The sequence below is a fragment of the Hermetia illucens genome, chromosome 4 (assembly GCF_905115235.1).
Source record: "Hermetia illucens chromosome 4, iHerIll2.2.curated.20191125, whole genome shotgun sequence".
Lineage (NCBI taxonomy): Eukaryota > Metazoa > Arthropoda > Insecta > Diptera > Stratiomyidae > Hermetia > Hermetia illucens.
The window spans coordinates 19,981,070-20,008,972 of NC_051852.1; the positions used below are offsets into that span (position 1 = coordinate 19,981,070).

A 27,903-nucleotide genomic window follows, 5' to 3' on the forward strand; every position below is an offset into this window, starting at 1 on the left:
ATTGACTTAAGTCCCTATTTTATATGATCAGGGATGACATTAGAATTTAGAGTGTTCAACCTTGGATTAGATTTAGGTTAGGAGAGCCCAGAAATGGTGCATTACCTAAAAAGTTAAAAGAAAATCGCTTGTTGTAAATATAATGTATATATTTCCGAATTAATAATTTTTGTTTGTTTTTCCACTAACATTTTCCGTTTTCACTTAAACCTAGCATCATCTTATCTTCTAAATTAAATCTAGAAGACACGATTCAAAAAACTCTTAAAACTAAAGCCATGATTGCCTATCAAAATCTTCATGTCCTTGAAAAACAATTTCGATTTTTTTAATTTAGTAACAAAACTTTAAAAGTAAAACATAATCGACTACGCTGTACAGTTAGAACATGGACAAATTAATAAAATTATTGCCAGAAAGAGAATATCCCCATTATTATTGCATTGCAGAAATTAAATTGAATTCAAAGTTACTCATAATGTAAAATTCGTTTATGTTTGTTTTCTTTTTATTTTGTTTCCGTATTAGAATATGAAATTAACTTTAAGAGAATCAATTAACTCATACAAATACATGAATTGACGAGAAGGGAACAAGGAAACAAGGAAACGAGAATTTAACTAGTCGTTATGGATTCCATTTTCACATTTTCATTACAGGCCATTGCATTGTTTTCATCTGCTTTAGATTCCCTAGCAATGTGTCCAGCTGTTTGTATGTGTTTCTGAAAAAAAGAAAGATTCTAGTTTAAATATGGAATTCAATGAGAAAAAAGACTCGAAGTAAAATTCTCCAATTACAGGTTGGCTCTGGTCCAAGAAGTTCTTTTCTGTTTCTCTTTTCTTTTCAAGTATTCTAAAATAAATTCAAGCAGAAAAATGAAAATTAACCCAACGAAACTAATACATCTACTGCTTCAAATCAATACAATTGGAACCCACAACACCAGCAGTCGCTCTCGATCGCGTTGTTCCACAGGGCAGAGGTTGCCCTGACGACGAAGCCATCAGCTATTTGGAATCATTGACTTCTTTATCTTAAGGATTTTGGTGCAACCCCGACAGTGAAAGAAACTACGATTAACTTTCTTATTAAGGACTCTGCCCAACCTGGAAGTCTCCCTTTCACCTTCCAGTTTCTCACAGTATGCTCTAAAAGAGTCTCGTTTCGAACGTTTTACGAGTCTCTTATATTCACGCTGTGAGTTCCGGAAGTTTAGCCAGTCTTCACCTTTATTGCTTTTGCAACCACGATTTCCGTTTTACCACATTGGCCTCGGGAAATTCAAAGCACTCTGCGATTCAGAGTTTTCAATTGATCTTCTATCAACAAAGAAGTCCTTAGTCGCCTAGGGAGCTCAACTTTCTCACCAAGTTCATCGAACTTCTTCCAATCCGTTTTCCTAGGATTCTGTTTTTGTATTACAGGCTGTTCGCCTGTAATAGTTAGACTAAATTCTAAGTAACGGTGATCTGAGAGTGAGACTTCATCTAGTACTCGCCAGTTTCTAATCAACTTTGAAGTGCCCCACGAACGTAGGGGCGTACCCTGAGCGTTCGCATCACAACCTATTAAAAGTTCAAGACCTCTTGATTCTGCATACACTACCAGATCCCTTAGTTCTTGCGTCGGCGGAGGGCACAAAGAGTCATAGAGTAAGTAGGCAGAGGCAACTGTAACGTTTCTCCTCTTACCATTAACCTGGTATTGTAAATTGACCGCAACAATGTCCTGGGAATAGAATTGTCTCAACATGGTTGCCTCTGCTTGACTGATCCAATACCATAAATATATAAGGACAGTCCTGCAACTTTGCCAGCTTTGCCGCCAGTAGATAGAAAGAAGCTTCGGCATGCTGCCGACTAATTTGACTAACCTTATATTTGTAGCCATAAGTGCAGTCTAATATGAAAACCGCCGCTAACTGAAAAATCAGGTGCGTTCAGTGTGGATCTCACCGGGGTTACCAGCTTGTCCTCACCTTCCACCGAAGTTCCGCTTTCTTGCGTCCGATTTCTCTGTATATCACCACACTTGGTGGTGTAGTAACGTCCATGTCCAAATTCCCAAGAAACTTCACCTTCTTTCGCAGTGCCTTCCGTTGTCGGCTCGAAGCCCTCCCAGGTTCACGGAGTCCGGGCTGCATGGATCTATTTTCACATACCGGCGTTAGACCAGTTGCGTCCACATTACCAGCGTCCCTTTCTTCCGTTTTTCCTGGTACAGGCGGAGGAGAAGGTTCTGACAGGCAAGCCAGTACTCCCTTCTCCTTTGCGGGTGAAGTTTCCTTTTGCCAAGCCTTCCTCCCCCGCATTTTAGAAGAGTTAGGTAACAGTGTCACCGACCGACCGGCCGTAGTCAGATTTCCAGTTCCTTTCATTAAGGGTACTATACTTTTTGGCTGGCCGCGCCGTAGACACCGGGTGTAGGTTTTCCACTGAAGTGGAGAGCCTGTCTTCCACAGTTTTCTCTGTGGGGGAACATGAATTAGGTAAGGCCTCCAAAATCCGCGCCTCGGCCACGACCTGATTTCTCGGAGTCGCGGAGGGATTCAAAGTCTGTGACTTCTTACCACTTGGAGAGTTACAATCCATTGTTTTCATCTTCATGTGTTTTTGGACACTCTTAGTGTAGTAGTAAACTACCACAAGCTCCCCCAGTGCCCGAGGGGGAGGTCCAAATAGTACTCGGCGTCTTTCGTTGCAAATTAATTGTTTATGAAGGTTATGGCCTTCTCATTTGACGAAAATCTTTGTCCTCAGAGCGCCATTTTTAGATTAGAAAACAAAAAGAAGTTGCTTGAGGCTAGATCTGATGAATAAGGAGTGTGTTCAAGTGGTTTAAACCGTAATTCGTGGATTTTCGCCATAGCAAACACAGAGGTGTGAGAAGGGGCATTGTCTTGGAGAAAGAGAATTTGTTTTCTTGAAATTTGGCTGTTTTTCCGAAATTACTGCCTTTAGCTTGTCGAGTAATGATATGTAATATGCTCCTGTAATGCTTTTTAAGGTTTTGTGTAAAACAAAACCTTATTAAAATTCTCCAAAACGACTAAACCGATCCGAGCGAAATTTAGTGGACAGATGAGAACTATGATGCGTGTGGAACGTCGCGAGGGTTAACATTGGAAAATTTCGGGAACGTCGCGAAGGAGAACATCGACGGGTGATAGCGTTGCAGCTGACACTCTCGTAAATTTAATGATGAGCCTGATAACGAGTCTGTGAAGCTTCCATACCCCGAGAGGCCCCAACCGCAACAAGCCGCGAACTACAGAAAGAGTGTTATAAGCTTCACCGTTTGGCACAAAGTTTACAGATCCGCGAGCAGGCTTGCACCTTAAAGAAGAGTATAAATCAGCAACAAGGAGACTCCGCAGGGTGATTAACGAAAGCAAAACTCCCGCCTGGCAGAACTTAGTCAAAGAGGTAAATGACAACCGACGGGTACTTGAATATAAACTTATCACCCGGAAAACCGGGGCTCTGCGAAAACCCTGTATACTAAGTACCGACCTGATGAACCGCATTATGCGAGCATTCTTCCTCAAACATCCCGTCCGGGTTAATATCAAAGGCGCGAAAGGTGTCAATGGCTCCCCCTTTTTCATAATGAAAAAGTCCGAAGAAGCAGCTCTCATCATGAAAAATAAGAAGGCACCAGGTCCTAATGATAGCCCGGCGGAAATTTACAAGCTGGCGTTCCGCCAACAGCTAGACTTGCTGCTCAGGGCGTTCAACACTTATCCCAAAGAGGACATTTGATGTCTGATGCGTCCATTGCTGATACACTCACAGAAAATGTTCGTAGATTCCGCTCCCTTATTACAGGATGGACACGTATCATCTTAAAGAATCCCTATTCTGAACATATGCCCAGCTAGTGTATTATGGCCAATCAGAATAGCTACAAATAGTCCTGCAAATCCTTCTTCTTTTCGCCAGGATAAACTTTGCAGTATGTTTGTTTGGATCTGGCAGCAAAAATTTAGTGTGTTTAGTAGCAATAAGGCTCTGCCATCTGCCATTATGCGAAGCTTCTTCTCAATTTTTGAAAGCAGCATTGACTATGCTATGACGCTCCAGTTGCTGGTTCCGTTCCGGCCTCAACAGATAGTGGACCCCTTAACGCTTGATATCAGAAATGCCTTAAATTCGGTAAGATGGACACACATTAAAAAACTCATTGAGGGTTTATCTGAGGGACCACTCCCTGCTCTATTAGGCGCTAAAGGAGGATAGAGATCACGTCACTGGGATCCACCCTAGAGCCGAGCCGCTAACAAGACTAACAAGAGTACGTTCTGCAAAGCGTTCAAAGGGTTATTGGGGGAGAAGGCTCTTGTTTCCAGCATAGAGCCCATGTACTCTCTAGAAATCCGGGACCTTGACTACCTCACAGAAAAAGTCGAAGTAGAGGAGGCGATAAAGCGTGAAGGTCCAGAGATAACCAATGCCCGGGTAGTTACCACCGAGGCCGAAAGCTCGCCGTGGTGAAAGTCCCTGAGCAATATGCGAGGAAACTCCTTAGCAGCGGGAAAATAAAAATTGGATGGGTAGTTATGCAGGGTACGAATGCGGATAGTCCTCACTAAGTGCTACAGGTGTCTGGACTATGGGCACACGTCAGCAGCTTGCAAGAGACCTGATAGGAGGAGATCATGCCGGAGATGCGGCCCAGTGGATCGTCAAGCGAAGACCTGCAATGAAAGCGAGAGTTGCGTTCTCTACAGGGATCGTAGCGCGTCTGGTGAGAGCGTCGCACACACTGCTGACCCGGGACGGTGTAAGATCTTCAGGACGGAATTGAAAAGGCCTAGGGTGCGAACAGCATGATCCGCATTTTACAAATTAACATGCACCGGAGTGCAACCGCTTACCAGTTGCTAGCACAGTTCGCTGCGGAAGTAAATGCTGATCTAGTGCTAATTAGCGAGCAATACCGAAACACGGAACCGTCCTCATGGTATCTCGACTTATCGAAGGCCGAGGGATGACGTGTTTTTAGCGTTTACCTGACGCCAAACGAAACGATGTTGGACTTTCGGCGCATTTTAAACGAGGTGAATGAGGATCCGTGGGGACTTGGCTATAAGCTTGTCACCCGGAAAATCAGGACTTTGCGGAGGCCCTGCATACTGAGTACCGACTAGATGGACCGCATTGTGCGGGCATTGTTCACTAGACACCCTATACGGGTTGATATCAATAGCACGGAAAGCGTCAAGGATTGCCCCCTTTTCACAATAAGAGAGCTCGAAGAAGTAGAAGTTTACAAACTAGTGTGCCGCCAACGGCCAGAATTGCTGCTGGACGCGTTCATCGCTTGCTTGAAGGAGGGCAGGATGGAAATCACGTCATGAAAGCTTCCTATGATAGTCTGCTGAGACTCGATATGCCCGAAGAGTCGCACTTGGTCGGTTATGCAGACACGTTTCAGCACTTGTTGCTGGACGCACTGTTAAATAGGCGCAAAGCGGACTTGGCACATTGATGCGAGGGGTAAACGGATGAATGACTGCTCACGGTTTCAGCCTTACGCCTGAAAACAACGGAAGTAGTCATCTTGACCAGAAGAAGAATCCCGACCCTGCGTCCCATATCCATCGGCGAGTTGACTATAGAGTCGTAACCAGCGGTTACATATCTTGGTTTAATGCTAGACTCGAAGATGAGCTTCTTCGAGCAAATCAAAGCAGCAGCGGGATTCGCGGCGTTGAGTCGGCTAATGGCGAATGTCGGGTGCCCCATATCTACTAGGGGACGTCTTCTTATGGAAGCAACGCAGTCGGTTCTGCTCTTTGGCGCGGATGTATGGGCTGATGCCCTTGACAAGGAGGTGCATCGTAAGCGCCTTGCTCAATTGCAGAGGCGGGGAGCTTTGTGAGTGGCGTCTGCTTATCGCACCGTCTCCGAACCGGCTGTGATAGTAATCACGGGAGTAAAAAAAGGGCCGAACCGAGTCTAAAACTCGACGTGCCAGAAAAGCCGCGCCTGGCCGGTTATGCAGACGACGTTGCGGCACTTGTTGCCGGGCGCACTGCTGAACAGGCGCCCAGCAGACTTGGCATATTGATGCGACGGGTAAGCGGATGGTTCTCATGGGAACCAAAGTAATCATCTTGGCCAAAAAGAGAATTCCGATCCTGCGAGTTAACTATAGAGTCAAAACCAGCGGTTAAATCTTCTTCTTTCAAGCGGAATCGGCTGGTCGTAATCGATTGCGCCATTTTATTTTATCAAAGGCCTGATCTAGATGTAGTCGCGCGACCTCCAAATCACTATCCAGCGTATCAAGCCGCCGTTGTTTTAGTCGACCTTTTGATCACTTACCAACGACAGTCAAAACGAGCGGTTAAATACGTTGGTTTAATACTCAAAGGAAAAACTTCGAGCAAATCAAAGCAGCAGCGGACAAGGCTGCAGCTGGAGTCTCGGCGCTGAATTGGCTAATGGCGAAGGCGTCTTCTTATGGAAGCAACGCAGTCTGTTCTGCTCTACGGCGTGGAGGTTGACAAGAAGATACATCGCAAGCGCCTTGCCCAAGTATTTTGCGGGTTAGCATATGCTTTTATCGCACTGCCGTGATAGTGACCGTGGTAGTGATTCCCGTTGCCCTCTTGCTAAGGGACGTAAAGCCATCTACAACGGCAAGAGTGAAGACTTACGAGTAAGAGAGGTAGTTGCCCATGAAAAACATCAACCCACACTTACCGAGTGGCAAATCTCTTGGCCAAATGAGATAAGGGGCAGATAGACTGGACGGCTCACCGATTGTGTATTCTGCAATGGAACACAACTTTTTCTCTACGGAAAGGTGGAATGGCTTTCGTCAACAGCTTTATACAGGCACGGGGGTGCTCTCCCCAGGCAACATAGTCAGAGATATATTAAGGGGCGCTGCAAGATCGAGGCGGGTTTACGCTCGAGTCCTTCTTGTTGCGCAGAAAATTGAGCTCGCCGGCGGAGAGACCGGATAGCAAGGGCTTCCCTGAACAACTTCCTTTCTCCTCCCTCCAGCGGGAGGGCTAGCCGAAGTAATGTGCCAAACGGTTCCACGCTAGCCTTGATGAAAAGCAAGTTCAAAACTCTATGCGTAAACACATTCACTTATCATACTCAAAAACAGTCCGGACCTATATTTAATAGCACCGGTATTCTGAACATGGATCATTTCATTAAGGATATAATCTTTTTCCTTTGTCAAGTCTCGTTTGATTTTTCGCAATCGAATGTTGGGATCGTTAAAATCGTTCGTTAAAAATTTGTTCGAGGCGTGAAATTCCGCTGGCCAATCAATAAAACAAATTAGAACTCTTATGCCACACAAGCAAAAAAAAGTATTATTATCGACATGGGAGAATCAAATGGAGTCCATTCGTTCAAATGATTTTTCCAATTTGTTTATCAAAACACATCGAAGTTACTTACCTTCAAATCATCAATATTTGTATGAATTTCATCACAGTGTGCGCATTTATATTTACGAGTATGTTCGCTGTTAGCATGTTTCTTCGTCATATGCGACGCCAGAGTGTAGGATGATGTGAACGGCCTCAGACAGTGTCCACACTGATAAGATTTCTAAGCACCATAAACAAAAACCACAGCATTAAAGCCAACAACTATATTCAAATAAAATCCAATGCAACTCACCATCTGATGAGTTTGCCTATGCCGGTATAGAATTGTCTTCGACTTGAATTCCTTATTACAAATAGTACAAACAGGTGCTCTATCTGCTGTCTTCTGAGACAAAAAGGATCGAATGTAAACAAAACACTTGATGATTGCAACAATGGGGAAAGCTTACCTCGTGAGTCTTCATATGCATTTTGAGCATACCCGGACCTTTGAAACTTCTATGGCAAATTTCACATTGTGGCTGTCGTTTGCAGTTGGCCTGAAAAGTGAAACAAAACATAATTTTTCTGCTCCCACTTTTAAGTACGAAAATCTCTACCTTTATCCAATTTGAGTGTGACTTCATATGATTTTGTATCCATCGACTATGCTTAAACTCTTTTCTACAAAGATTGCAAACGTATCGCCCAGGCGACGGACAGCTTGTTTGTAAGCTAATGAATTCGGCTAAAGGAGAAACAAATACAATCCTCGACGATAAGACTTTAAAAAATATCCCTTCTCACCTAGATACATCTTTTCATCAGCATCTGAATCATCTGAAATGTCCAATGCAAACGCAATTTCATCGGAAACAATTTCTTCCTCTTCATCAGGTTTAGGTTCGTGTTTCACCTCCTCCTCGACTTCTTCATGAATTTGAATAATATCGTCCTGATCCACCTCTTCCGTTGTTATTGCTTCTGAAACCTCAACACTCTCCAAGAAATGTGTCTCATCATCATCGTCATCCAGATCAGGTTGAACAATAATCTCGCATGGAGTTTCCGATGACGGTTGTATATGCACCACCTGTGTCTGCTGACCATTTGGATGTATCATCTGAACGGTACTCCCTGACTGTAATAATTGACCAATTTGACCGGCGTTTACTATTTGCGCGACATGTTGCCCGTTATGTGTAACAATCTGTGCTGCATTCAAAATGTGTGCGTTGTGCAGTTGTCCGTTTGAAATGACCATTTGTGTGGTTACATCATTGGCCTGAACTGTGTTGGGCACGTGTCGTGTTTGAAGATTTTTCAGTGTAATGTCGTTGCAGTTACTCGTAGGCAATTGGGTGATTGGCTCCTCAACTATGACCGTCAATTTTTTTATGTAGTTTCGTAGCTCGCGATCCGATTTTTCCACCCGGGTTTTGAAAGCGTGACAGCGCGAAACTTGATGGACACATTGCACGCATATCTTGTCGGGCCAACCATCCGTATTATCGATCTGAAAAATACAATTTGGTATATTATTTTCAAGCTGATCTAATATAATAATACAACATTCTTAAAATTGAATTTAAAAATCTTCTTCAGTCTTCGTCCCGTTCACAAGCGGGATCGGCTCATTGTGATCGGTTTCACCATTTGGTTCTATCAAATGCCTGATCTGGATGCAGTCGCGAGGCTTTTAAAACACAATCCAGCGTATCAAGCCAACGTTGTTTCGGCAGGTCTTTTGGTCGCTTACCATCGACTTCGAAGTTCAGGCCAACCTTGGCAAGTGAATTCTCGAAGACACCTCTCTCACAGTTTTTCCATGATCATTGCAACCTCATATCAATCGCGGATATCCTCATTTCGGATGTGATCAAAACGTGTCATGCCACTAATCCAAAGCAACATCTTTGTCTCCATTACCGCAAGACGCCGTTCATTGTCTTTTATAGTCGGTCAACATTCAGAACCATAGAGAGCGACAGGACGGACGACAAATAAACCTCAATCATTGTAGGGTCGACTCTCACGGTGGCGTATGGGTTACAGATTCGACTGATGGAGCGGCGATATGGGCATGTGATCGACAAGCCATACAATTCACTGGGGGTCAGACATACAGCGGCTTTGCGTGGGCGAAAATAAACGGAGTATATGTGTACAGCTGTTACGCCCCACCAAGCCTGACACTACCCGAATTCGAGGAAATGCTTGACAGTGTCGTTCTCGACGCAAGGGGTCATAGTCCAAGGGTGATTGCTAGTGACTTCAATGCTTGGGCCCGTGAGTGGGGTAGCAAAGAGACAAATGCAAGAGGCCGCAGTCTTTTAGACGCTTTCGCACAGTTGGATATCATTCCGGCCAACGAAGGATATGTAAACACCCTTCAGAAAAGGAGGTCTGCCTCAACCGTAGACCTAACTTTTGTCAGCCCTACACTGGCACGTAGTATGTCCTGGCGCGTCAGCAATGACTACACCCACAGCGATCACCAGGCACCAGGACCCACGGATTTCGGAGGCCTCATGTTCCCCCACGGAGAAATCTGTGAAAGACAGGCTCTCCACTTCAGTGGAAAACCTATAGCCGGTGCCTACGACGCGGTCGGCGAGAAAGGATAGTACAGCAACTCCCTTAACAAGCGGAACCAGAAACCTGACTAGGACCGACCTGTCCATGACAGTGTTGCCTAACTCTTCTAAAATATGTTGGAGAAAGGCTAGGCAGAAGAAAACTTTAGCCGCAAAGGAGAAAGGACTGCAAGCTTGCTTGCCAGAATCTTCTCCTCCGCCTTTACCTGAAAAAACGGAAAAAAAGAGAAGCTTATGGTGTGGACGCAACTGGTCTGACGCCAGTATATGGAAACATATCCATGCAGCCCGGACACCGTGAACCTGGAAAGGCTCCCAGCCGACGACAACAGGAGGCACTGAGAAAAAGGCAAGTTTCTTGGGAATGAGGACATGGACGTTGCTACACCACCAAGTGTGGCGATATCCGGAGAAATCGGACACAAGAAAGCGGAACTTTCGGCGGAAGGTGAGGACAAGCTGGTAATCCTGATGAGATTCAAACTGCGGCAGGTTTCATATTAGACTGAATGATGAAAGATCCTCGAGACCGAGGGCCCGCGTTCCGATGTCAAAATTGTTAGAGGCAACCATGCTGAGACAATTCTGTTCCCAGGACCTTGTTGCGGTCAACTTACAACACCAGCTTAATAAGAGGACAAACGCTATAGTTGCCTCTGCTTAGTTACCCTGTGATTCTTTCTGCCCTCCGCCCACGGTGGAACTAAGGGATCTGGTAGTGTATACAGAATCAAGTGGCATTGAAATTTTATTAGGTTGTGATGCGAACGCTCAGCATACTTGTTGGGGCAGTAGCAAATGCAATCTTAGAGAAGAGAAGCTGTTTAATTTTATCACTTCAGCTGGTGTGATGACCGCGAACGTAGGATGCGTTCCTAAGTGAAGTAATGGACCTAGCAAACTGCACTTGAAAGTTATTAGAGTTGATTAGAAACTGGTGAGTGCTAAATGAAGTCTCACTGTCAGATCACCGTTACTTAGAATTTAGTCTGATTATTACAGGCGAACAAAGGGTAGTATAAGTCCCAGGCCGAAACGTGGATTGATACCCACGATGGAGCATGAAACCTGGGAAACGCCTGCTGAACCAAAACCAACAGCTCTACTGCCAAACCCTACCTCCACCTTCACGTGGTGACCACTAGGAGCTTTTTCTTAACGAAAAGCTGCAGATGGAGAAGGATGAAGGCCTATGCTGCCGATATCGACATTATGAGAGGAACGACACGAGACGTACAAACTTCCTTCATCCAGATCGAGCAGGCGACGCAACGTCAGCACCGAAAACGACAGAACCAACAAACCGCCCTGGTTAAACGAGAATAATAATAATAGAATAACTCCACCGTAGCCGGTCCCAAGCCCGATTGTAAAAGGAGGAGGGATGGATAGCTTCAGTCAGCCATTCAGACTGTACACCCGCGCAGCGTCTCAAGGGGGTAGGTGAGGAAAGTGCAGAAACATTGCAGTCTTGCAAATTACTCACTGAGGAAGCTATCACCACACCTGGCAACTAGGGATAAAATGCACCACAAAAAATGAGAAGAAATTTGGGGTCCAGTTCGGATAACCGACGAGAGTCTTCTGACTTGATGACTGGATCGGACTCCCGTAATGGACAGCACGGCGTCGAAACCTCTATTCGTGGGGCGGTTCGACGTCTAGGCACCACGACGACCAGGAGCATTGCTCCATCTGCTACAGCTGTTTCGCCATAATCTATGGCGAGCACTTCAGCAGGTTCGTGTAGGCAGCGGATGAAGTAAACTGAAGAAATGAACCTCTTCATTATCCACCCCTACTACGAAATAACAACGAAGGCGGGTACAACATCTTACCGCCCCTTGTTGCACTAGATATTCGTCGAGCGTTCCCGCAATTCGCGCACGTTACTGTGCAACGAGCCGCAGAGCAGTACCGCTTTATTACTCGCAGTAACACAATCTCGGCTATCATCAGGGGAGCGTGTTCGACTTGAGATCATCGCGAAAACTGGTGACCAAGAGTCGATGGGGGAGAGGCATCAACAACACCACGCCACACTGCAGGCAACAGTTTCAGTAATCGCCGAAGTACTCTTGTCCACCGTCCAGCTGAGGTTTCCGCTGAGGTTCGGGACGAATTCCAAAAAGCTTGTATAAAATACTTGGAAATGGATCCTTTGCATAGACCAGGTATTACCAGACTCTATGCATCTCCAGCAACTCCGAGAATTCTATCTCAAATCAATGAGGAGATTGCATCTCGACTGTGTGCTGATATGTCGCTGCTACAACTAAAATCACTCGTGTATTGTGGTGCAGTTGCGACTGTCATTCGCTTTCCCGTTATTGGTTTGAGTGACCAAAGAGATCCACCATGGAAAAATCGTCTGGAACGTCGGCGGGACTCACTAAGGCAGAACATTGCTAGACTGATTCAGATCAGCACTGGCAATGCTAGCAGACGGGTGAGAAATAAAATACAGAGGGTTTACAGGAACTATGCCATCCCCAGTGAAACACACGTAGTGGAAATTCTGGACACACTAAAGCAGAAACTTTCGGTCGTATGCAGTCGGTTACGACGATATGGCGAAAGCCATTCCAGACGTGTCCAGAATGCAACGTACGCGCAGCAGAATTTTTTAGACCACTCAACGAATCCAACAGAGCGCGTCCAAACAGTCCAGTTTCCGGTGACGGAAGCCAAAGAGTATTGGGGTGGACTTTTAGCCCAAAATACTGAGCATGCTGAGTGGATCACCGCCGAAGCCACCCGCCATTGCCAATGCGCCTGACATGGTTTTGCAATAGAGTATGGCCTACGTGCTAAGTGCGAACTGACACACTTGATGTACTTAGATGACATCAAGTTGTATGCAGCTACTGAAGTTAGAAGTCTGTTGCGAATAGTTGACATGTTCAGCCGTGATATTCGGATGGAATTTGGATTAGACAAGTCTCGAATCCAAGCAATCCGCAAAGGCCATCACGAGCCGCATGCCGGAGATAGCATTGGTGACCTCCACATTGAAACTATGACCGAGATAGACTTCTACAAGTACCTAGGAATTCAGCAAGGACCCCATGCTCGAGTTGGTGATCTAAAAGATGCTCTGCTGTCCAAACTCCTACGACGTGTGAAGCTGGTGTTGAAATCGCATCTCTCGGGGAAGAATAAAATAAACGCGTTGAATGTATTTGCTATCCCTTCATTGGCTTATGCATTCGGTATGTTGCCGTGGACGAAGACCGACCTGGAAAACGTCCAACCGCGGATACGCAAACTCTACCGTGGAGCGGATGAACCTGCCTCGTGACATCGGAGGTAGGGGCGTAATTGACGTGGCGGCACAACATCATCGCCAAGTCGACTCGCTGCGCGCTTATTTTTACAGCAGGGCAGACTGTGGACTGACTCCACTCAACTTGAAGGATCGATCTTTCAATCATCCGAGTGGGGCGAAGTCGAAACAAAAGCGAATCGATGAATGAAAGTCGAAGGCAATGCACAGTAAACACGTGAATTGCCATGGGCAGCCATTTGTCGATTTGCATTTGTCAAATAGATGGCTGTGTGCTAGGGAGCCCTTTGCTGAGACGGAGGGACGACATGATCGCCACCCGAGCTTATAAAAATCTCATCATGAAAGAACGGATGGAGAGCGACCAGCGCAGAATTTGTGGTTCGGCGTTAGAGACGTTGGACCACCTCTCACCAGACACAATGATGTATGTAAGGTGATTCATCAAATCCTTGCATACAAGCATGGGCTGATCACGGGAACATGTCCGATTTACCGATATGGGTCGCAGGGAGTCCTTGATAGTTCTGCTTACAGCATGCATTGCAGCCGGCAAGTTCTAACTGATTGCCACATACCGCACAACAAGCCTGACGTACTGTTAGTTGACAAGACAGGTCGTTCCGCGTATATTATTGATGTTGCTACCCCCCATAATAGCAACATTGAACGGAAATACGTGGAGAAGAAGGTGAACTATGAGCCATTGGCTCGGGAAATCAAATAAATTTGGCGTTTTGGCGGGTGATTGTAGTATCCATAATATTGTCAGCTACAGGTATTGCATTTAAACCCCTCACGGCTTTCCTTCATGTCCTGGGACTCTCACATACTCTGGTCCAAACCATGCAGAAGTAAACCATACTGCATACGTGCTCGTTGCGGGGAATTCTGGTGGATTCTCCCATTGACCTACCATCGGCCACCACCACCAGCGCCCCTTTATCTTTTAAGTAGGTAGGATCGTCCAAGCATAAATGTTTGGCACTTAGTGCTAGTATTAGATAAAATCCGGCATCTGGCGAGATGGTGATAATTCGGAAATAATAATAATAATCGTTGGCGCAACAATCCATATTGGATCTAGGTCTTGAAGTGTGTTAGAGCACTTCATTCAAGACCATAGCGTACGTACCCTATAAGAGGCAATGTGGTCAGGAGTGCATTCGCCCGAGATCATTACCCTGATTGAACTCAGGTACTCATTTAGAGCTGAGTCGACGGGTATCCGACGTCAAATGAGGATACAAATTCCACTGACACTAGGGAGATTTAAACCGCGACCTTTCGTACGACAGCCCTGTGCTCTAACCACTCAGCTATCCGGATGATGATGATGATATCCTATTACATGGCTTCGTGCATTTGATGACTTCGGAACTGAACATCCAGTGATACCGACATATACCCTTCGGGCCAAGATTTTTAAAGCTGCGCTATGTACGGGGCCTTGGCCTAGTACGATGAGATTACCACCCGGATGGATTCACGGAGTGAATCTGCCGTTTATCTTTACTCGTAGCTCTGCGAGTTGCCTTAAACATTGCTGAGCCAGCTGTAGTGGTGATGTTTGTAGGGCTGATTTTGCTTCCACGATGCATGGTGACGAAAGAAGCACCGCGTAGACCGTGTCAGCTACGTCGGCTGCGGTTTGTAGTGGATGTTGGATTCGGATTTGGATGTTTTCTCCTCCTGGCTGGCACACAACCGCTTTATTAATTCCTCGCGTAAGCGAATAGATAAGCTATCTGTCGCGGAAAAAAGCTTAAGGTCGTCTGTATAGAGCAAACAGAGACAAGTAAAAGGGAGGGGGGAGGGGCGGAAGGTCGTCAATAAAAAATAAAAGTAACAAACGGCCCAGAATAGATCCCTGTGGGACACCAGAGGAGGAGGAACGGGAAGTACAGCCGTCAAAAGGGTCGCGGCAGGATCGGTTGGAAAGGTAAGTGGCAAGCCATAAAACAAGTGAAATGGGAACGCTTAGAGACGAGAGTTTGGATAGAAGTATCTTGTGATTTACAGTGTCGAAGGCTTTCGCGAAGTCAGTGTAAATGGTATGCACTTTTTACCGTGAATTTAGACATTTGGCGACAAAGTTGGTAAAGTCAAGCAGGTTGGAGGCAGTGGACCTACGCTTAACAGAGCTATTTTGCTCTTCCACTATGTGGTGGCCAAAGTGGGCGGACAACCAGTCACTGACATATCCTTTCAGGATTTTTTAACAGGAGGAGAGGGGGGAAATTGGACGGTAATTCTGGGCAAGTGTACGATCGCCACAATTGTGTATGAGGATGATGAGAGCCTCTTTGCCCAAGCCGGGAAGATGATTCTCTCCATGAGGATATACCATTCCGTACCCTACATAATGACGAAATCTATGAGCGATACCACGATCTTCTGGTTGTGAATAAAATCCGGCTCAATAGGTTTCGTATGGATGAGGATAGCTATGTAAGATAAAGAAGACGATGAAGGCCCTGCCTGAAATGTAGCGATGGCGTAGGCCAGGGTGCCAGGCAGCATTTAAGAACATCGAATCGGGGGATCTCTGCGCAAAACCGGGATACCGGTGGTTTGCGTCATGGAGGATGATGATTCCAAAGCAAATTTGATCGAGGAAATCTTTTGAAAAACTTTAAACGCTCGCATCTCCGTTAATATTGAAAATTTCGAGAAAAAGGGCTTAATTCGTGATGACTTTCATTCCACCTTCATTCATGAAGAAAATTTACAAATATTTTCTTATTTGACCTGGCATCTGGCCCTTCCTGTTGGTAATAATGGTCCTTGGGCTTCCACTTCCAAATGGTTCTTCATTACCGAGGTCAGCATAGTATCACCTTTCGCTGCGAATATTCAGGCACCCTCGCAAAAACGTAAAAAATATTAGCCAAAACCCGAAAATCATTTCTAGGGAACCAACTTATTAGGCACTATCTGGTGGTGCGTCAAATGGGAGGTTCTGGACTTCGCATCAGCTTCATATGATAGCCTGGGCAAAGGTCCATTTTGGATGCGTTGGGACTGGGTTAATAGCCTGCGCATCCGGAAGTATTAAGAAAAATGGGAAATTGAAGAATCTTTCAAGAGAAATCAGAGAAGAAGTTTCCACCCTGAGTGCAGGACTGAGGTCCCAAGTTTCCTCCTGAAATCAGATCGGAACCTTCTGTCAAATCCCAAAAACCATCCTCACCTGAACTCTTGCACATTCCATCAGCATATCGGCCACCATCTCACCAAATAACGGTCGCATATCCTTTTTCGCTGCCAAGCAAACACGACAAATCTTATCCAATTCCAAATTTTTCGCCGGCATAAAGTCCATTTCGTCGATAATTTTCAATTGAGCCGCGCACCGTCCACGAAATCAACGCCAAACCAATGTCTTCGCTGTCCGAATGCTCTTCATAAACAACTTAAATTGCTCGAACAATCGACGTTTCCCCACAGAATCCAACACAAACCGATCGACGTTTTCCCCCCGAACCAGAAGGCCAGCAAAAGAAAAATACACAACACACAACAAGTGAAAGAAATTCGCGCAAATTCCACAAGACTTTCACGTAAATGTCGAAAATGATGGTTTCAATGCCTTTTAATTGTGTTCACGACCGGGAAGGGGATTTGTTTATATTTGCGGGATGTTTTGAAAACGGATTTGTCGATGATTAAACATAAACAAATCGAGACTAGTGAAAATTTCAAGCGGGAGAGCAGTAAACTTGCGACCCTTTTTTGATGGTAAACACGAAATGTCAAATGCCATGGCGGGCAATGTGTAGTTTAGTTGGGATTTCGCAATTTGGAGTTCTTGATTTTGAGAGAATTTCGCGAAACCGCCAATTCTAATTCATCTTATCACAATCGTGTTCGTTCTAATCGATTAATGAAGCCCATTCCTGTCCAAGCAATCAATATTTCTCCCAATCGAAACCAATTTCCCGGACATCAGCCTTGAAACTTACCATTCACCCTGCTCCTGATATGTTTACAATTTACAACCACTGTCAACATGACACTTCCCTGGCCCTGTTCCAACCTCAAATTCGCACGTGAATGGTGTTCTGTTTATCTTCGCGTGTTGTTTGTAAATTAGTTCAATAAAAACCTTAAAAATGACGAAGGAATCGAAAAGTGAAACCATGGAAATTGTTGCAGATTCGACGGAAAGTAAACCTGCCCCGAATATTGACTCAATATTGGAGAATATCAACAAGAATTCATCGAAACGGGCGTCCACAGAGCAGCTTGCACCCACGAAACCGCCTGCATCGAAGAAAACAAAATTGCAAAAGGCAGAAAACAATATTCCGCGTGGACAACCGAAATCGGGAAGGCCATGGAAGTCTGTGAAACAGAAGTAAGTGCATAGAGAGACATAGAAATAATTGATTTTTCAATAAAATCTGTAAATTTTTGTGTTTTGAAAGTATCAGGTCTGGTTGCACATTCTTTGTCCTTGAAAGAAAACGAGTATTCAAATATCTTGTTTTTCTCGTGTTTACGTTAGAGCAATCCTTAGTAGACCGGTCCCATCTGCGTTGCCAGAGATCATATAGCTCTGATCTTACCGCATTGCTGCGCCCTGTGTGCTCTTCTTCTATCGTCAGAATACGGACTGCCAACACAGGTGGTAAGCAGAATGGGTCGCACCACTCCTTCTAGAAGTAACCTCCGATAGTGTTTCGGTCCGCAAATATTCGGCAACATTTTTGTAAATTCCGTGGCGGCACTAGCTGCTTTTGACATGCATAGTCTAAGCCTTCCCTAAAGGTAAGTCTGGCATCAATCATGACCCTCAGGTATTTGAGCTAACCTCAGTTCACCGCACCGCATTCTACTTTCAACGGTTCGTTATCAAGGTCGCACCCGTTTTCTCATCATCGCGTAGACCTCTACTTGCTCTGGGTGCTTTGCCATAACAACCACAGTCAGGTCATCCCCAAAGCCGATAATCGTAGCCTCTTCTGGGACGGAAAGAGCAAACGCCCCATTATACATGGCAAAGACCCCAATACCGAGCCCTATTATACCCATCCGTATCATACCAGAGAGTCCTCTTCCCTGCGTCCAACACGCAAGTCGCTCGTTCCGCCACATCATTCCATCCCCAGCTGAAACCAAGGGGCCATTTAGGCGCGGAACCAGAGGCACGGCTCCCTCAATTCGGTTGCCGCAAGTCAAAAGGGACGCGTTGCGCGCCACTCGCTCTGTTCGCGTTTTCTAGCTGGATGAAGGGCTTTAGTCGAACCAAATAGACCCGTTTAACCGTGCCCCCGACGTTGAGGCTGCAATGATGTCGGTCTCACTTGAGGACTTCGGCCCTTATAAGGACTGCTCTGGCATTGCCCCGACCTAATGTCGAGAACAGGGTCGCTGGGGAATCTCAGGTTCTTTCCGTATGTCAGCTCCACGGGACATGCAGCAAATTCTTCTCGATTGGCCGTGCGAAGGAAAAGCAAAACGTGTGGCAGGATCTGTGACCATTAAAACGTCCTGTGCCACCTTTCGAGCATCCCATTGGACGGCGGTTGGTACGTGGTTGTCCGGTAGCGTTTTAAGCCGAGGATTTTGCCCAACTCTGAGAAAAGGGAGGACTCAAACTGCATTCCCTAGTCGGTGATTATTATTGCCGGCACACTAAAGCGTGGAATCCATCCACGACAGAGGGTCCTGCACAAGATTGTGCAGTGATGTCTTTCAGGGGCATCGCCTCAGGCCACCGCGTGAACATACCGATGATTGTGAAGCAATACCTAAAACTGTGCGGCCAATGATGTCGAGGTGGATTGTGCAGAAACGCTTGGTGGGCCGAAAGAACAGTCCTACCTCTTTCCTCACATGCGTTATAATATTGTTCTTCTGACATGCAATGCTCTGCGTAACCAAAGAATTAATCTCCTTAAAATACTTCGCGGTGACTAACCGATTCGTTGCCCAAATGCCTGGCTGCGCCAGATAGTGAACAGCGTACCCAATTACGTGTTTACGATTATATTCAAATGGAGCGATTACCATCTGTCATTACTTTTGCTCATGCTGCTCCCAAGGCAGAGGTAAGGCAGCGTCTGATGAGTTGCCTCTGCCCTGGACGAAACGGTCAGTCAACTTTTTCATTCTTCTTTGAAAACTTGGGTTTTTAACCCAAAAAAGACACCAAGTTGGTGCGGATTCAGGACTCAGGACTCCAATATCCCAAAAAAAACTTCCTTTCGGAAATTGACCGGAATATATGGCCTTGGTTCCTTGTTTGACGACTCGCAATATATTCTGGATATTAAACCGATGGTAGGAAACTCCCTTGGAGTTGGTCCTCAAGCTCTGAAGAACTAAGTCGTCCTTCTCGTCGCCTCGGCGATTGACGAAAAATCAGCGGTAGAGGGGATCTTGATCTCTGCAACACGTGACAAAGCATCAGCAACCACGTTATCTTTGAATGAATGTCGGAAGTGAACTGGCTGATAAAGCTCAAGTCAAGTTCGCGAGGGGACGCTTTGTCGGGCTTTCGTTTTAAAGCAAAATCAAAGTGATTCGCGAATAATGTGAACGCTCTGCCTTCAAGGAAATACCGGAAGAATCTAATTGCAAGGTACGCGGCGAGTAACTCATGATCATAGGTGCTGTAGTTCCGTTGATTGAGATTGAGCTGTTTGGAGAAGAAGCTCAACCGCTGCAGCTGAGCCGCCTGGTCTAAGTTCTCGCGAGGCACATACCACCATGGGTCGCATGTGATCCTCATGAATTTTGTCCGCGATGACGACTAACGCCGTAGCAACTCGGTGCCGACTTTGACACCACCCAATTGCTTCATTTCACGCAGCAGTTGGCTTGACATACGATCCCCTAGCGTTAGCACTGTCAGTAAATTGTGAAGTTTAGCCATCTCATTCACTGACAGGCATTTTATGAGCTGCTTTTTTAATTGCCTATAAAAGCAGTCGTCGAGGACGTCGGAGATAAACTCAACTGCCTCCTTGTGCAGCCAGGCCAGCGGCCGGCTTTCGCTGTAGCACTGGCCAAACCGAAATGGGTCTCAAACTGGGGGAACCATGCTGCCGAGCTCCTGTACCAAAATGCAAACACCGCGGTAGTTACCGCGAGCCTTGCCTCTATTCCAGAGAACATCGTTGACGAAAACGAACAACCTACAAGAGAAAGAACGCGTAAGTGGAATGAACGTAGGGGAAGAAAAACGGTCCTCCGCTGTCTCTTGCGGCATTTTCTTTTTTTTATGGTAAGAGAAAAAGGCAGTGCCGACCCTTGCGGCCTTTACACAAAGAATACAAATAGTTACGAAAATTCGCATTCGATGCCATGACCGTCACGATTCATACTTGCGTGCGACCGACACGTAAATTTCTCGTTCCGCCACATTGACGCTCCCTGAAGGTCATTCTGGCGTCAATCATGAAATGATCTTCACTGTCTTTCTATTACCACCCTGTAGGCACCAACGCGGTAGGTCAACTGCTTAAAGCAGTGCTTTTTACTCTTCCGATTGGCCAGTATCAAACAGCCCCAAGTTGTGAAATATGTCTCCTCTTTAGGCCCTAAACCTCTGGTAACGCTTCATTGGCCGGAAACATATAGTCAATATTGATGGATCACTGCTCCCCAGTAGGATCAGTCGCCTTGTGGGCGTAATAATGTCGCATTCTTCCATCATCCATCTGGTGATTGGATGACTTTCTTTGGCCACACCAACCTTAGATATATTGGGTTTGAGCGCCGCGGAAAACGTGTCTCCTCAAAAGCTTTCGCCATCCACCCAGACGAACAACTCAACATTCTGTGAGAACTTTTTTTCGACCTCAATTCATCCTTGGTTTCCATGCAGATAGCTTAATGGTCACTGTGAGCATAGCCTAGGTTCCTTCTTCTGCGAGCGTATGACGTCCGGACATTGGCGAGTAATGCTTCGAACAGAATACATCCTCTCACATTCGTTATCCGCTTGCCCCATTCAAAAGTCCACGCGTTAATATTTCCTGATATGAGTTTCGGCCAACGTCCTCTCGCATCCAGAACCCGAGCGCTCTGCAGCACCCAGTACCAAGAGCTTTCCAACTTAACTCGAGAATTTGTCCGCAACATTATCTCCCAAATTGGTAAGTTTCCCCGGCAGCTTCAGCCGTCTTCTTCAATTGCTACATTTTTTTGGGAGTTAAGCCCTTTTTCTCTGGGGGTTTGCCGTCGATTAGGTCAACCGTTCGCGCAGCCTCTTCCCCGCTTTCACTTGTTTAGAACAGATAACACGTGTGTCACGTTTTGACTTGACGCTTTTACTCCTCTTTAATCCTGGGTCTTGCTGGACACCAACCAGGTGACTATTATCATGGCCCTTATGTTCTGATTAATATTCTGAAGTACCTTATCCAGTTATCCAGTACGATAAAGGCAGCGTGCAATTCGTTGCTATCTTTGGTGAGGCTTAGTACTATGCGAACCGGGACAGCCCTCCGAATTCATATGTCGCAGGAGAATTCCCGGGATATGTGTTCTCCGCCCGATTATTTGCGTATCACTTTATCTAAGAAACGCATATTTCCTTTCCCAGATTTTCAACAGTGAAGAAATCCTTACATCGTCGATCCTTCGATAAAAAAGTGGAACTTCGAAATGAACTGAAGCACATAAAGGAATTGTCCAAATCAATAAAGGAAGAGCGCAAGGAACAAAATGAAGCGAAGAAACAGCGACGAATAGAAAATGCAAAAAGACGTCTGGAGAACGAACGAAAGGCTGAAATCGTGCAAATCATTAAGAATCCTGCCAAGATCAAGAGAATGCGCAAGAAGCAGTTACGCATGATCGAGAAAAGAGATTTGGCTAATATTAAAGTTGTTTAGGAGAAATAAATTTGTGATAGGAATATTGAAGTCGTTTGTTTTCGTTTTTTTTTTTTTTGACACCTTAAGTAGAAGCAAGTTTGAAATGTAAAATAACTACGAAGGTAAGTGTCCATTAGGTAAAAGAGGTATCTGCTGTTTTATGTTAATCAGGAGTAACAAGGCTTGTATTGGATGATTGACAAATACCACGAGAGTTTTCAAACTCGAATATCGGTAATTGACAAAGACAAGAAAAGAGTTAAAAATTAAAAATTGAGGTTCACCAAATATTTGCTTGTTTCAAGCGAACATATGACAGTAGCAGTACTGAAGGTCCTGGGGTGCAAATGCCTGTTCTCCAAGCACAATCTTACGATCCTCTTCGAAACGAATTGATTTGGGGACCACAATGGGAGCCGCTTTGTGTATTCGTTGTGTGTGGGTGGAAAGTCGCGAAGGAGAACACCGGAGGATTTGTTGAGGTTCTTGAAGGATTTGGGGCACTCCTGGGGGTTATGGCGCTGTAGCTAACACTGTCGTAAATTGAGCCCTAAACCTGATAACGACACCCTGTGAAGCTTCCGTTCCCAGAAGGGCGTCGAGATATGGCAAACCTTCTATGTATTAGGGACAACGGAATGGTGAATTGGGGCTTGGCGGAAACCCTGTTTACTTAAAGTCGAGCAAATGGACCGTATTAAAGGGGCACTATTCCCGGCGCATCCCCTACCGATTGATAACAGCCTCGCCGAAAGTGCCGAGGACTGCCTACTTTCCTCTATAAAAGAGTAGGGAGAGGCAGTACTCTTTATGAAAAACCAGACGCGCTAGGGCCCGACGGTATCGCCTAAAAGGTATATAAACTGGTGTTCCAACATCGACCAGCGGGTCGAGAATACATCCTCCAGGAATTCTCTTGAGGACCGTCCCCATGGCACTAAATAACCTTCGTAGCAGAAGCCACTTCATAAGTCCCTTACGGATTCAGGTCTGACCGCCCGTAATTGGGACCGAAATATAATGTACCTAATAACGGTTGACTTGAGACTCCCATCAAAACTGGTAAGAATAGCAACGATAAAAATCAATAAAACCCAAAAAATGTGTATAGGACCTATGTCAGGCTAAAGCTAGGGAATAAGATGACCTTTCTCTAGCACCGAAGCTCACCCATATGAAAGCTGCCATGTACACAAATAATACATCTACAAAGAAAGAAAATGAAGTGAGTTTAATGAAAGTAAGAAGAATAATTTGACAAACAGAAAAATGGCTTCTATCCGAGAAAAAATAACAACCGAGAAATTTGTATATTTGGAAAATTGGTCTGATCCGTCATAAGTTGGATAGTGAGCAACGAAACGACCATTAGTAATATGAAAACTTAGCTTTCAATCTAATCAGTTGACGAAGACAGGGAATCATTTCTCAAATTTAATAATTGGAGGGCACGATCAAAGGATCGAGGCGATTCAAGGAATCGTATCTTAAACGACGACGATAGAAAATTCAAGGATCCAACCCCTGAAAACAACAATTTTGCGAACCGGAACGATTTTTAAAAAAATGACAACCGAAGGGAATGGATAACTACCTCAAATTCAGATAGCTCCTCCACACGATAAGGTTCTCTTAGCCCGCTCCAACAAGTGAATCTCCAAGGTCACGCCTGTTGAAGCAAGACCAACAGCTCTGCTATCAAACCCTGCCTCTATCGCCGCGTGGCAATCGCTGGGAGTTTTCTCTTGCCAAAAACCTGCAGACAAGAACGAAGGCGAGTCTCCCGCGCCCAAAAATGGGACAAACTATTACAACAAGTTTTCTAAGTGTAGGGCTGACTACTCGAATTAACGACGATAAAGTTACATAGGGTACCTGAGATGGGATTGATTTTACAACGATAAAGCCGAGAGCGAAGTGGATGTGAGGTTTTACGCATTTTCTCATGGAACGCACACTTCCTGTACACGTCGAAAACTCGTCGATACCCTGTCCCAATCTAAGGCTGATGTAACAGCGTTAGAAGAGCTGCACTGGACGATGCACTGCTCGGAGTAACCTGCTGTTGTTAACTTTGAAGATATAAGCGAACGGATATGCGCTTTGCGCTTGCAAGGCAAATTTCGAAATATAAGGGCGTTGACGTTTACTATCATACAGAGAGGACACTGAAAAAGGACGATATCTTTCACGAGGCAGTGGAACGATCCCTCGAAGCCTACGCTAGGTATCATGTCCAAATCATTCTTAGATTTTAACAGCCAAGTAGGGAGGCTAAACGTCGACTTGCATAGCTTACATAAATCAGTAATGACAACCGTCTGCAGATTACTCAACTAGCAGTTTCTCATAATTATACCCTGTGTTTTGGGACTTAGGAATACACTCAATGTTCTCCCTGCTTATCGCAAGAAGCGACTACAAGGGATAGCAATTTTTGGGCTTTGGGTATCGAAAACAGACTATGATTAGTTTCTGGAATGTGCGCACGCATACTGGACATTCTTGGTCTGAGCGAAGTAACATAACGGGACTCGAGAGTACTCCTCTCCCTCTTGCCACACTAATGGCAATCTGCTTTTGTACTCTGGAAAGCCCAAGTGGTAGCAGACACGAATCTGGTGTCGAGTTTTTTCTGACGGCTCCCGCACGACGTGCTCTCTTGACAGGGGACTTCCAATATAGTGAAGAAGGATGCTTTCTACGAGCAATTACACGCAGAGGCTTCAATGTGACATTGTAATCGGTGATCTGAATGCCAAGGTGGGGGCTGACATCTTTCTCGCACTCCGGAGAAACTAATAGCCATTGTCGAAGCGACATTGATGGTGCGAAATTTCGCATGCTGCATCGAGGTAAAATGTCGAAAAATTTTGAGGTCTAATGCGGAGTCTGCCAGAGTTGCATCTCTCCCCCGTTATTACTTCTTCTTGTTATCAGTGACGTCCTACATGCTGCCTTGTCCAGAGGACGTCGACTATGACATCTTGCATCAAACACCTCGACTACGTTGATGCCCTGTCTAAAATCTGGAAATGCAGTTATCTCAGGACCAAGACCTAGTTGAGACTATTCTGTGTTAGGGTTCTTTCGGTGTTGCTATATGGGAGTAGCAGATGGAAAAGAAATTCCACTGTTACTTAAAAGCTCCAAGCTTTCGTCAACACTTATCTGCGTCGTATTATCAGAGAACGCTGGCATGACACTATCTCAAGCGAAGAAACTGGTCGGCGCTTAGGCCTGGCACTCATGCGCACTGTAGTCAGAAGACGGAAGTGGCAGTGAATACGTTACATATTAAGGAGGAGCGATAATTTCATTGCGAGCTATGCCATGCAGCGGAATGCACTCTTCGAGGATGATTAACGAGTGGGTCGCTCCAGGGGCATTTGGCACAGAACAATAGAGGGTTGATGCGGGCGTCTCGGGAAATCGTGGGCGGGGGACTTAAGGGCATTTCAGGTAACCGCAAACGATGGCGCGTGAGTGTGGTTGACGCGCTATACCCCACAGAGGTAAATGACAGTCAAATATATAGTGTCTCGCAAAATAGTTGTCGGAAACAACTGATTGACGCGGGAGTCGGGCCACTTTCAACCAAATTGACCACGTGCCTCCTCTCAGTCTTGATCAATATCAGAACAAAGAGAGAGTCCAATATAGACTCGGATCACTATCTCGTTGGCATGATGTTCTGGACTCCAACCCCACCTCGAATCCCCTGTGACGATCAGGCGACAGAAACCGCACATAGCAAAGTCCTCCGTAAGACCTGTAAAGGGGTATAGATGCCACAGCTAAAAGAGATCCTGGAGGGGAGGCATCGATAAATGACTTTCACAAGTACCTGAAGAAGGTCATCATTAGTATGGCCACAAACATATTCGGACATAATCACTAAAAAAATCGGAACGACTGGTTCGACGATGGAAGAATGCAATAATCTCAAAGAACGCGGTCGAACCTAGCGACTTCAGTGACAGGAAAAGAAAACTTAGGAAAACCAACGGGTCTATGAACTCGAGAAGTACAGCGAGCAACCGAACCAAGCGCGGAAGTTGTATCAACAAGTTAGCGAGATGAAGTGTGAAAACTGTACACGGCCATGAGAGAATTCGACATCCTAACCAAATTAATAAAATTGACTATGCTGACCCTGGCCAATATGCGAGGCTGGATAAAAGCAATAGGATCACTCTCGAGACCTTTATCCACCAACAACATTTTAAGGCAAGGGGAAGCCATGTCATACATGCTATTTAACCTGAATCCTCCGAAGAACTTTTGTCCCCCTAGACGGAAACGGACGATTCCGAAGCTCATATAACGATAAAATCTATGAGCCTTACCGCGACCGCCTGGTTATGGATAAAATCCGGCTCAATGAGTTACGGTGGGCGGATCATTTAATTCGTAAGGGTGAGGATGATCCTACCCGGAAAGTCTATAAGGGCAATATCTATGGTAGAAACGAAAAAGCGTGACAGACCGGCGATGGAGCGTAGCCAAAGACGACAAACAGCTTTTAATAATATCGAATTGATGGACTTCGGCAGAGAACCGGGATGTCGGCAGGCCTAAACCGAATACCGGTTGCTGCGCCATTGATGATAATGATGACATCAATGAGACCTCATCCTCACTCCTTTTACATGCGCCCATCGACTCCTGTATGTCATCCTATTTAAAGTGCTTCTTTGTTATATCCCTTCCTCCACCAGGTCCCTGCATTCTTACCCATTCTGCTTAACCACTGGCATTAACCTAAAACTCAAAAAACTCGAACGAAGATTTCCTCACTTCAGCAAAATCACACAAGGAATATCTGACCATTGTCGGGGTCGTATTGGCGTGAGGTAACTTCAAGCCTCTGCTCTGACATCCACAACATTCGCAATCCCGCCCAGTTCGCTCTCACTTTCACCAAGTTCCCAGGCTCTTCTGCTGACTTACCTCAAATGGTCATGTGATTTACTCTGTAGTTATTTTTCCTCGCTTCCTTCTTATCCCCCCCGACGCCTACACCTCATCCTCTGTATTCCTTCTTCAGACCAGTCACTCATGGCCGGCTTGTTTCCAATGTTATAGTTTTTCCCGGTGAACTCCTTAACATCTTTTTGGTAAAAGTCGATCAATACATTCCGCTCCATCACTGTATAGCTTTTAACAAAACCTCGAAAGTTCCATTTTCCCAGCCCGTGGAAAAAGGCTTTCATTACCCTACACAGAACAGTGACGATCATATTTTCGCCAAGGATTACCACCCTATTTATGTGCGACCGTCTGATTGTGGATCACATCCGGCTCAATAGGCTGCAGAGTGCGCATGTCACCTAATTCGTATTGATGATGATCGAGCCCAGAAAATCTCTGGGAGAAAAAGAAGACGTGGCAGACCCTGCCTGAGATGAAGCAATGACGTATGCCAGGACGCCAGGCAAAGTTCAATTTCAACCATTGTCTTGTTAGGTAGGGGACACAACTCGGAATCGAGTTCCCAATTTGGGAGGATTGTAAACTTAGTGCAGGTGGAGTCAAACAGCTCTCAGATCGTTATTTAATAGTGTAAAGCCATTTGTTACAAACGCTGCGATCGATGAGTGAAATCATTTCTTTCAATCATGCCTGCAGCAGTAATTTTTAAGGCAGTTATGTTGTCGCGCACGTAATAAAAGCTACGAGAAATCCATTCATACCCATGAACAAAAAAAACAGTCACACAAGGGGCTTGGAGCGACTTATTTTACTAAAGTCTAGAAGAATTCTTATTACATGCTATCACTAGGAGATGGATTAGGGTACGGAATTGACTTAAAAACCTCTCTAAATTCAATATTGATCTAATAA

The 27,903-nt window shown here is 45.4% G+C and overlaps 2 protein-coding genes across 3 annotated transcripts; one reads left to right on the forward strand and one right to left on the reverse strand.

Moving 5' to 3' along the window:
- Positions 1–128: 128 nt before the first annotated feature.
- On the reverse strand, positions 129–17,006 carry LOC119655425 (PR domain zinc finger protein 5). Of its 2 annotated transcripts, none has more exons than XM_038061316.1 (7): positions 16,419–17,006; positions 8,150–8,858; positions 7,963–8,090; positions 7,813–7,902; positions 7,656–7,745; positions 7,431–7,583; positions 129–724 (listed from the first exon to the last, which is right to left on the reverse strand). In XM_038061316.1, exons 1-7 carry the CDS (start codon positions 16,548–16,550, stop codon positions 617–619), a joined length of 1,410 nt encoding a protein of 469 aa, XP_037917244.1. In that variant the 5' UTR covers positions 16,551–17,006; the 3' UTR covers positions 129–616. The 2 variants fall into 2 exon arrangements, with proteins under 2 accessions (XP_037917244.1, XP_037917243.1); XM_038061315.1 differs by having other exon boundaries at positions 7,656–7,748.
- A 240-nt stretch (positions 17,007–17,246) lies between these two features.
- LOC119655426 (coiled-coil domain-containing protein 86) lies at positions 17,247–22,104 on the forward strand. The gene is made up of 2 exons (XM_038061317.1): positions 17,247–17,585; positions 21,783–22,104. The coding sequence occupies exons 1-2, from the start codon at positions 17,341–17,343 to the stop codon at positions 22,072–22,074; spliced, it is 537 nt and encodes a 178-aa protein (XP_037917245.1). The 5' UTR covers positions 17,247–17,340; the 3' UTR covers positions 22,075–22,104.
- Positions 22,105–27,903: the final 5,799 nt, after the last annotated feature.

Coding starts and splice junctions, on each gene's coding strand:
- LOC119655425 (XM_038061315.1), bottom strand. CDS start 16,550: ATGGACTTTATGCCGGCGAAAAATTTGGAATTGGATAAGATTTGTCGT. Junction 8,091..8,149: donor TGATGAAAAGATGTATCTAG/GTGAGAAGGGAT, acceptor TTTCTCCTTTAG/CCGAATTCATTAGCTTACAA. Junction 725..7,430: donor CAAATATTGATGATTTGAAG/GTAAGTAACTTC, acceptor TCTTTTTTTCAG/AAACACATACAAACAGCTGG.
- LOC119655426 (XM_038061317.1), top strand. CDS start 17,341: ATGACGAAGGAATCGAAAAGTGAAACCATGGAAATTGTTGCAGATTCG. Junction 17,586..21,782: donor TGGAAGTCTGTGAAACAGAA/GTAAGTGCATAG, acceptor TTCCTTTCCCAG/ATTTTCAACAGTGAAGAAAT.